The 11,131-nt window shown below is 54.6% G+C and overlaps 1 protein-coding gene across 1 annotated transcript in view; it reads right to left on the bottom strand.

Moving 5' to 3' along the window:
- Window positions 1-37: 37 nt before the first annotated feature.
- CIC (capicua transcriptional repressor) overlaps window positions 38-11,131 on the bottom strand; it is a gene marked incomplete at both ends in the record, with an annotated part of 13,931 nt that continues 2,837 nt past the window's right edge. Inside the window, 5 exons of the mRNA XM_041414951.1 lie at window positions 38-234; window positions 4,277-4,397; window positions 5,297-5,300; window positions 5,342-5,446; window positions 10,397-10,677. Of these exons, the coding sequence (XP_041270885.1) occupies window positions 38-234; window positions 4,277-4,397; window positions 5,297-5,300; window positions 5,342-5,446; window positions 10,397-10,677 (708 nt within the window). The remainder of the gene's footprint in view (window positions 235-4,276; window positions 4,398-5,296; window positions 5,301-5,341; window positions 5,447-10,396; window positions 10,678-11,131) is intronic.

Here is an 11,131-nt window from a genome sequence, read left to right as displayed (position 1 = left end):
CTGCCCCGGGGACCCCCAAAACCCCTAAAACTGGGACCCCCCAAATCCCACCTGGAAGGCCAGGTCGTGGTACTGCTGCTTCTCCCGGGGTCCCAGGGCGTACCACCACTCGCCCAGGATCTTGCTGACCGTGCGGTTGTCCTGGTTCGGGTGCCGCTGGTGCACCAGCGCCCGGTGCCGCTTGCTGAAGATCATGAAGGCGTTCATGGGCCGGCGGATGTGGTCCTTCTCCCGCTGCGGACACGCCCACAAAGGGGCGGGGTCAGCGGGGGCACGCCCACAAAGGGGCGGGGTCAGGGGATACAACTGCAAAGGGGTGGGGTCCGTGGGATGGGTGGGGTCAATGGAGGATGGACACGGGTGGATAGTGCCCTTCTGCTGTGGACACGCCCACAAAGGGGCGGGGACAGCGGGGACACGCCCACAAAGGGGAGGAGTCAGGGGTTACGACTACAAAGGGGCGGGGTCCGTGGGATGGGTGGGATCAGTGGATGATGGCTGTAGGTGGGTGTGGTCAATGGTTAGATAAGGTGATTCTCCCTCTGCAGACACGCCCACAAAGGGGAGGAGTCAGGGGTTACGACTACAAAGGGGCGGGGTCCGTGGGATGGGTGGGGTCAATGGAGGATGGACACGGGTGGATAGTGCCCTTCTGCTGTGGACCCGCCCACAAAGGGGCGGGGTCAGGGGATACAACTGCAAAGGGGTGGGGTCCGTGGGATGGGTGGGATCAGTGGATGATGGCTGTAGGTGGGTGTGGTCAATGGTTAGATAAGGTGATTCTCCCTCTGCAGACACGCCCACAAAGGGGCGGGGTCAGAGGGGACACGCCCACAAAGGGGAGGAGTCAGGGGTTACAATTACAAAGGGGTGGGGTCCGTGGGATGGGTGGGGTCAGTGGATGATGGCTGTAGATGGGTGTGGTCAGTGGTAGGGTAGGGTCCCTGTCCCTCTGTGGACACGCCCACAAAGGGGCAGGGTCAGCGGGGGCACGCCCACAAAGGGGCGGGGTCAGGGGTTACGACTGCAAAGGGGTGGGGTCCGTGGGATGGGTGGGGTCAATGGAGGATGATCATAAGTGGGTGTGGTCAACGGGTAGATAAGGTCATTCTCCCTCTGTAGACACGCCCACAAGGGGGTGGGGTCATCGGGGACACGCCCACAAAGGGGAGGAGTCAGGGGTTACAACTACAAAGGGGTGGAGCCCATAGAATGGGTGGGGTCAATGGAGGATGGTCGTAAGTGGGTGTGGTCAATGCTTAGAGAGGGTAGTGGTAGGGTAGGGTCCCTGTCCCTCTGTGGACACGCCCACAAAGGGGCAGGGTCAGCGGGGGCACGCCCACAAAGGGGCGGGGTCAGGGGTTACGACTGCAAAGGGGTGGGGTCCGTGGGATGGGTGGGGTCAATGGAGGATGATCATAAGTGGGTGTGGTCAACGGGTAGATAAGGTCATTCTCCCTCTGTGGACACGCCCACAAGGGGGCGGGGTCAGCGGGCACACACCCACAAAGGGGAGGAGTCAGGGGTTACAACTACAAAGGGGTGGAGCCCATAGAATGGGTGGGGTCAATGGAGGATGGTCGTAAGTGGGTGTGGTCAATGGTTAGAGAGGGTGCTTCTCCTGCTGTGGACACGCCCACAAAGGGGCGGGGTCAGCCTGGGCACGCCCACAAAGGGGCGGGGTCAAGGGTCACAACCATAAGGAAGTGGGGCCAATGAGATGCGGCCATGGGTGGGTGGGGTTAGCAGAGTATGGTAATGAGTGGGTGTGGCCAGTGGGTAGATATGGTAATTCTCCTGCTGTGGACACGCCCACAAAGGGGCGGGGTCAGCTGGACACACCCACAGGTGGGGCACACCCACAAAGGGGAGGAGCCATGGCCACACCCATAAGGAGTAAAGGGCTGCCCATATAAGGGTAAAGGGGCGGGGTTAAACATTGAGTGACAAGCACATCAAGGGGTGGGGCCACATTTAGCCACGCCCCCTGCGTGGTACAGAGCACTCAGATGAAAATGCTAATTAATTAATTAATTAGGCTTAATTACACAAACCTGGGGGTGGAGCCAGCAGGGGCATGGACACGCCCTGGTGGGCGGGGCTAAGGGGGAGACCCCGCCCCTGGAGGATTTTTGGGGGATTTCAGGTGGAATTTTGGGGCAATTTTGGGGAAATTTCAGGGGGATTTTGGGGTGATTTCAGCAGCAATTTCGGGGGAATTTTGGGGTGATTTTGGGGTGGTTTTGGGGTGATTTTAGAGAGAATTTTGGGGTGGTTTTGGGGTGGTTTTGGGGTGGTTTCAGGAGGAATTTCAAGGGAATTCCGGGGTGATTTTGGGAGTGATTTCAGGAGGAATTTTTGGGGGATTTCAGGAGGAATTTCGGGGTGATTTCGGGGTGATTTTGTGGGGATTTTGGGGTGATTTCAGGAGGAATTTTTTTGGGTGATTTCAGGAGGAATTTTGGGGTGATTTCAGGCTGATTTCGGGGTGATTTTGGGGTGATTTCAGGAGGAGGTTTTGGGTGATTTCAGGCTGATTTCAGGCTGATTTCGGGGTGATTTCAGGAGGAATTTTGGGGTGATTTTGGGGGGATTTCGGGCTGATTCTGGGGTGATATCAGGAGGAATTTTGGGGTGATTTCAGGCTGATTTCGGGGTGATTTCGGGGTGATTTCAGGCTGATTTCAGGCTGATTTCGGGCTGATTTCAGGCTGATTTCGGGCTGATTTCGGGCTGATTTCAGGCTGATTTTGTGGTGATTTTGTGGTGATTTTGTGGTGATTTTGTGGTGATTTCAGGCTGATTTCGGGCTGATTTCAGGCCGATTTCGGGGTGATTTCAGGGTGATTTCGGGCTGATCTCAGGGCGATTTCGGGCTGATTTCAGGCTGATCTCAGGCCGATTTCAGGGTGATTTCGGGCTGATTTCAGGCTTATTTCAGGCTGATTTCGGGGTGATTTCAGGCTGATTTCAAGCTGATTTCAGGCTGATTTCGGGGTGATTTCAGGCTGAATTTTGGGGTGATTTTGGGGTGATTTCAGGCTGATTCTGGGGTGATATCAGGAGGAATTTTGGGGTGATTTCGGGGTGATTTTGTGGGGATTTTGGGGTGATTTCAGGAGGAATTTTTTTGGGTGATTTCAGGAGGAATTTTGGGGTGATTTCGGGGTGATTTTGTGGGGATTTTGGGGTGATTTCAGGAGGAATTTTTTTGGGTGATTTCAGGAGGAATTTTGGGGTGATTTCAGGCTGATTTCGGGGTGATTTTGGGGTGATTTCAGGAGGAGGTTTTGGGTGATTTCAGGCTGATTTCAGGCTGATTTCGGGGTGATTTCAGGAGGAATTTTGGGGTGATTTTGGGGTGATTTCAGGCTGATTCTGGGGTGATATCAGGAGGAATTTTGGGGTGATTTCAGGCTGATTTCGGGGTGATTTCGGGGTGATTTGATTTCGGGCTGATCTCAGGCCGATTTCGGGCTGATTTCGGGCTGATCTCAGGCCGATTTCAGGGTGATTTCGGGCTGATTTCAGGCTTATTTCAGGCTGATTTCGGGGTGATTTCAGGCTGATTTCAAGCTGATTTCAGGCTGATTTCGGGGTGATTTCAGGCTGGTTTCAGGCTGATTTCGGGGTGATTTTGTGGTGATTTCAGGCTGATTTCGGGGTGATTTTGTGGTGATTTTGTGGTGATTTCAGGCTGATTTCGGGGTGATTTTGTGGTGATTTTGTGGTGATTTCAGGCTGATTTCAGGCTGATTTCAGGCTGATTTCAGCCTGATTTCAGGGTGATTTCGGGATGATTTCAGGCTGATTTCAGGCTGATTTCAGGCTGATTTCGGGCTGATTTCAGGCTGATTTCGGGCTGATTTCGGGCTGATTTCAGGCTGATTTTGTGGTGATTTTGTGGTGATTTTGTGGTGATTTCGGGGTGATTTCGGGGTGATTTCAGGCTGATTTCAGGCCGATTTCAGGGTGATTTCGGGCTGATTGATTTCGGGGTGATTTCAGGCTGATTTCAAGCTGATTTCAGGCTGATTTCGGGCTGATTTCAGGCTGATTTCAGCCTGATTTCAGGGTGATTTCGGGATGATTTCAAGCTGATTTCAGGCTGATTTCGGGCTGATTTCAGGCTGATTTCAGCCTGATTTCAGGGTGATTTCGGGATGATTTCAAGCTGATTTCAGGCTGATTTCGGGCTGATTTCAGGCTGATTTCAGGCTGATTTCAAGCTGATTTCAGGCTGATTTCGGGGTGACTCCAGGGCACCTGGGCTCACCTTGCTGGGGCTGCGCCCGTCCTTGTCGCCCTCCTTGGGCAGCGCGCTCAGCGACTGCGTGCGGCGCTTGCCGGGACCCAGCGGCAGCGGCAGCTCCGGGGCCACCAGCGACGACAGGAACCTGCCCGGACACGGGGGGGACATGTGGGGACACGGGGGGACACGTGTGGGGACAGGGACACACAGGGACAGAGAGAGACAGGAACCTGCCGGGACACGGGGGGACACGTGTGGGGACACGTGGGGACAGGGACAGGAACCTGCGGGGACACAGGGGGACACGTGTGGGGACAGGGACAGGGACAGGGACAGGAACCTGCTGGGACACGGTGGGGGACAGGGACACGTGTGGGGACACGGGGACTCGGGGGGGTCGCACAAGGGTCCCAGGAGTCACAGAGGGGTGGGGCGTGTCTCAGATGGGGGAGGGGCACTGGGAGTATCCCGGTGGGGGAGGGGCAGGGGGCGTGTCCCAGGTGCATCCCAGGCAAGCCCCAGGTGTGTCCCAGGCGTGCCAGGGCGTGTCCCAGATATCCCAGCTGTCCCAGGCGTGTCCCAGGTGTGTCAGGGCGTGTCCCAGGTGTATCCCAGGCGTGTCCCAGGTGTGTCCCAGATATCCCAGCTGTCCCAAGTGTCCCATGTGTGACCCAGGTGTGTCCCAAGCGTGTCCCAGGTATATCCCAGCTCCATCCCAGCTGTCCCAGGTGTGTCAGGGAGTGTCCCAGGTGTGTCAGGGTGTGTCCTGGGTGTGTCAGGGACTGTCCCAGGTGTGCCAGGGAGTGTCCCAGGCGTGTCCCAGGTGTGTCAGGGAGTGTCCCGGGCGTGTCCCATGTATATCCCAGCTCCATCCCAGCTGTCCCAGGTGTGTCAGGGAGTGTCCCAGGTGTGTCAGGGTGTGTCAGGGCGTGTCCCGGGTGTGTCCCACGTGTATCCCAGATGCATCCCAGATATCCCAGGTGTGTCCCAGGCATGTCCCGGGTGTGTCAGGGCGTGTCCCGGGCGTGTCCGGGCGGGGCTCACCTTTGCCGGGCGCGGCCACGGGCAGGTGCGTGGCGGGCTGCAGGCCGGCCGGGGGGTGCGGGGGCGCGTCGGGCTGGCTCGGGGCCAGGAACGGCACCAGGGAGTGCCAGGGGAACACGGGCACCGAGCACGGCTCCACGTTGGTCCTCACTGGGGAGGGGACAGTGACGCTGAGGGTGTGACAGTGACACCCTGTGACAGTGCCAGGGGAACACGGGCACCGAGCACGGCTCCACGTTGGTCCTCACTGGGGAGGGGACAGTGACGCTGAGGGTGTGACAGTGACACCCTGTGACAGTGCCAGGGGAACACGGGCACCGAGCACGGCTCCACGTTGGTCCTCACTGGGGAGGGGACAGTGACGCTGAGGGTGTGACAGTGACACCCTGTGACAGTGCCAGGGGAACACGGGCACCGAGCACGGCTCCACGTTGGTCCTCACTGGGGAGGGGACAGTGACGCTGAGGGTGTGACAGTGACACCCTGTGACAGTGCCAGGGGAACACGGGCACCGAGCACGGCTCCACGTTGGTCCTCACTGGGGAGGGGACAGTGACGCTGAGGGTGTGACAGTGACACCCTGTGACAGTGCCAGGGGAACACGGGCACCGAGCACGGCTCCACGTTGGTCCTCACTGGGGAGGGGACAGTGACGCTGAGGGTGTGACAGTGACACCCTGTGACAGTGCCAGGGGAACACGGGCACCGAGCACGGCTCCACGTTGGTCCTCACTGGGGAGGGGACAGTGACGCTGAGGGTGTGACAGTGACACCCTGTGACAGTGCCAGGGGAACACGGGCACCGAGCACGGCTCCACGTTGGTCCTCACTGGGGAGGGGACAGTGACGCTGAGGGTGTGACAGTGACACCCTGTGACAGTGCCAGGGGAACACGGGCACCGAGCACGGCTCCACGTTGGTCCTCACTGGGGAGGGGACAGTGACGCTGAGGGTGTGACAGTGACACCCTGTGACAGTGCCAGGGGAACACGGGCACCGAGCGCGGCTCCCGTTGGTCCACACTGGGGAGGGGACAGTGACACTGAGGGTGTGACAGTGACACCCTGTGACAGTGACAGGGGAACACGGGCACCGAGCACGGCTCCACGTTGGTCCACACTGGGGACACAGGGACACGGTCTGACAGTGAGGGTGTGACACTGACAGGGTGTGACACTGAGGGTGTGACAGTGACAGCCTGTGACAGTGACAGGGGACAGACACAGACAGCCCCTGACACCCTGTGACAGTGACAGCCTGTGACACTGACAGGGTGTGACACTGAGGGTGTGACACTGACAGGGTGTGACACTGAGGGGTGTGACACTGATGGATGTGACACTGACCGGTGTGACACTGAGGGGTGACACTGACAGGGTGTGACACTGACAGGCTGTGACACTGACAGGGTGTGACACTGACAGGGTGTGACACTGAGGGTGTGACACTGACAGGGTGTGACACTGACAGGGTGTGACACTGAGGGGTGACACTGATAGGGTGTAACACTGAGGGGGGTGACCCTGACAGGGTGTGACACTGAGGGTGTGACACTGAGGGTGTGACACTGACAGGGTGTGACACTGACAGGGTGTGACACTGAGGGTGTGACACTGACAGGGTGTGACACTGAGGGTGTGACACTGACAAGGGGGTGACACTGGGGGTGTGACACTGACAGGGTGTGACACTGAGGGTGTGACACTGGGGGTGTGACACTGACAGGGTGTGACACTGAGGGTGTGACACTGAGGGTGTGACACTGAGGGTGTGACACTGACAAAGGGGTGACACCCACAAGGCTCAGGTGACATCAACGGTGTCCCCACAGGTGTGGCACCTCAGAACCCCCAAAATGACCTCAAAAACCCCAAAATCACCTCAAAATCACCCCAAAATCAACTCAGACACCCCAAAATCACTTCAAAATCCCAAAATCACCTCTGAACCCCCCAAAATTACCTCAAAAACCCCAAAATCACCTCAGACACCCCAAAATCACTTCAAATTCCCAAAATCACCTCTGAACCCCCCAAAATTACCTCAAAAACCCCAAAATTACCTCAGAACTCCCCAAAATCACCTCAAAAAACCCCTAAATCACCTCAGAACCCCCCAAAACCACCTCAAAATCCCAAAATCACCTCAGAACCCTCCAAAATTACCTCAAAATCCCAAAATCACCTCAAAGATCCGCCCAAAATTACCCCAGAACCCCCAAATTACCTCAGAACCCCAAAATTACCTTTAAAAGCCCCCAAAAATGCCTCAGAACCTCTAAAATTACTTCAAGACCACCAAAATTACTTCAAAGACCCCCCCAGAATTACTTCAGATTGCTCAAAATTACTCAGACATCCCAAAATTGCCTCAGAACCCCCAAATTCCCTCGTGAAGACCCCAAATCCTCTCACAGAAATCACAAATTTAGCTCAAAACCTCCAAATCCTCTTCAAAACCCCAATATTTCCTCACAAAATCTCCAAAGTCGCCTCGGGACCCTGAAATTGCCTCACAAAGTTCAAATTTTCCTCACAAAATCCCAAAATCGCCTCACAAAACCCAAAATTTCCTCACAAAATCTCAAAAAGTGTGTAAAAACCATAAAATCGCCTCACAAAACCCAAAACTTCCACACAAATGACCCAAAATTCACCTCAGAAACCCGAAGTTGCTTCACAAACACCAAGATTTCCTCACAAAACCCTAAAAATCGCCTCAGAAACCCAAAAGTGCCTCACAAACACCAAAATTTCCTCACAAATCACCCAAAATTCACCTCAGAAACCAAAAAATCGCCTCACAAACACCAAAATTTCCTCATAAATCACCCAAAATTCACCTCAGAACCCCCAAATCCTCTCACAATGACCCCAAAATCGCCTCGGATCCCCCAAATCTGCTCACAAACGCTGAGATTTCCTCACAAAATCTCAAAATTGCATCAAAACCATAAAATCTCCTCACAAACCCCAAGATTTCTACACAAATCACCCAAAATTCACCTCAGAACCCAGAAATCTCCTCACAAACACCAAAATTTCCTCACAAATCACCCAAAATTCACCTCAGAAACCCAAAATCGCCTCACAAACACCAAAATTTCCTCACAGATCACCCAAAATTCACATCAGAACCCCAAAATCACCTCACAAACACCAAAATTTCCTCACAAATCACCCAAAAATCACATCAGAACCAAAATCTCCAAAGTTGCCTCGGGACCCTGAAATTGCCTCACAAAGTTCAAATTTTCCTCACAAAATCCCAAAATCGCCTCACAAAACCCAAAATTTCCTCACAAAATCTCAAAAAGTGTGTAAAAACCATAAAATCGCCTCACAAAACCCAAAACTTCCACACAAATGACCCAAAATTCACCTCAGAAACCCGAAGTTGCTTCACAAACACCAAGATTTCCTCACAAAACCCTAAAAATCGCCTCAGAAACCCAAAAGTGCCTCACAAACACCAAAATTTCCTCACAAATCACCCAAAATTCACCTCAGAAACCAAAAAATCGCCTCACAAACACCAAAATTTCCTCATAAATCACCCAAAATTCACCTCAGAACCCCCAAATCCTCTCACAATGACCCCAAAATCGCCTCGGATCCCCCAAATCTGCTCACAAACGCTGAGATTTCCTCACAAAATCTCAAAATTGCATCAAAACCATAAAATCTCCTCACAAACCCCAAGATTTCTACACAAATCACCCAAAATTCACCTCAGAACCCAGAAATCTCCTCACAAACACCAAAATTTCCTCACAAATCACCCAAAATTCACCTCAGAACCCAGAAATCTCCTCACAAACACCAAAATTTCTACACAAATCACCCAAAATTCACCTCAGAACCCAGAAATCTCCTCACAAACACCAAAATTTCCTCACAAATCACCCAAAATTCACCTCAGAAACCCAAAATCGCCTCACAAACACCAAAATTTCCTCACAGATCACCCAAAATTCACATCAGAACCCCAAAACCACCTCACAATGAGCCAAAATCTCCTCACGAACCCCGAGATTTCCTCACAAAATCTCTAAACTTTCATCAAAACCATAAAATCGCTTCACAAACGCCAAAATTTCCTCACAAAACACCCAAAATCACCTCAGAATCCCAAAATCTCCACACAAACCCCAACATTTCCTCACAAATCACCCAAAAACCCCCAAAATCCCCTCAGAAACTCCCTCGCAAACGCCAAATTCTCACAAATCCCAAAATTCCCTCAAACACCCCCCAAAATCACCGAATCCCCCCACGGAGACCCCAAAATCAGCTCAGATCACCCCAAAATCCCCTCGCAGAGGCGCTCACTCCCTCAGAAAATGCCCCAAAATCGCATCAGAGACCCCAAATCCCCTCAGGGACCCCAAAATCTCCTCACGGACCCCAAATCCCCTCAAAAACCCCAAATTCCCCTCACAGACCCCAAATTCCCTCACGGATCCCAAACCCCCTCACGGATCCCAAATCCTCCTCACAGATCCCAGATTCCCTAAAAAAAACCCAAATCCCCCTCACGGACCCCCAAAATCCCCTCAGAGACCCCAAATTCCCCTCACGGACCCCAAAATCCCCTCAGAGACCCCAAATTCCCCTCACGGACCCCCAAAATCCCCTCGAGACCCCAAATTCCCCTCACGGACCCCAAAATCCCCTCAGAGACCCCAAATTCCCCTCACGGACCCCCAAAATCCCCTCAGAGACCCCAAATTCCCCTCAGAGACCCCAAAATCAGCTCAGATCCCCCCAAAATCCCCTCAAAGAGGCGCTCATTCCCTCAGAAAATGCCCCAAAATCGCATCAGAGACCCCAAATCCCCTCAGGGACCCCAAAATCTCCTCACGGACCCCAAATTCCCCTCACAGACCCCAAATTCCCCTCACAGACCCCAAATTCCCTCACGGACCCCAAATCCCCTCACGGATCCCAAATCCTCCTCACAGATCCCAGATTCCCTAAAAAAGGCCTCGGGGCGACGGCGCCCGCGCGCGTATGCAAATGAGAGGGGGCTTCCCGCCCCCGCGCCGCGCGCCCATTGGGCGGCCGCCGCGCGTATGCAAATGAGAGGGCGCCCCCCAACCCGCCCCCGCCCTCCTGCGCGCGCAGCGGCAGCGGAGGCCACGCCCACTCCTCCCCCCCGGCGGGGAGGCCACGCCCACCCAGCTGATGGACGGGGGGGGCCGTGACGTCACGGAGAGGCGGAGTGACGTCACGGCGGCGCGGAAGGGGCGCGGGAGAGCCCCGCGCGCCCGCTCTGACGTCAGCGTGACGTCAGAAGGGCTCGGTAACAGCATCTCAGCACGGCCCTGGCCCCGATGTGACGTCACCGTGACGTCACAACCGTGATTTAACTCCCCGGACCTGCTCCGACACAGCTGTGACGTCACAGTGACGTCACCACGACGCAACAACCTGCTGTGACAGCTCCGTCCCCGCCGTGACGTCACCGTGACGTCACCACGACGCACCAACCCCGCCGTGACCTCACCGTGACCCCTGACCCCATCCCCCACCCCGAAATTCCACAAAATTCATCAAAAACCCCCCAAATGCCCCAAAACTCGCACGGATCCCCCCAAACCACCCCAAAATTTTAAAAAAAAAACCCTAAATCCCCTCAAATCCCCCCAAAACTCCTCAAAAACTCCTCCAAAACTCCTCAAATTCTCTCAGACCCCCCCAAACTCCCCCAAAATCTCCTCAAAACCCCCCAAAAATCCCAAATTCCCCCCAAAACCTCCCCAAACCTCCTCAGAAATTTCCAAATCTCATCAAATCCCCCCCACATTTTCCAAACCCCCCCCAAATTACCCCA

Source organism: Onychostruthus taczanowskii, unplaced genomic scaffold (genome assembly GCF_017590055.1).
Source record: "Onychostruthus taczanowskii isolate IOZ18803 unplaced genomic scaffold, ASM1759005v1 scaffold485, whole genome shotgun sequence".
NCBI lineage: Eukaryota > Metazoa > Chordata > Aves > Passeriformes > Passeridae > Onychostruthus > Onychostruthus taczanowskii.
The sequence above is the reverse complement of the archived record's forward strand: the minus strand, read 5'-3'. Positions and strand labels throughout refer to the sequence as shown.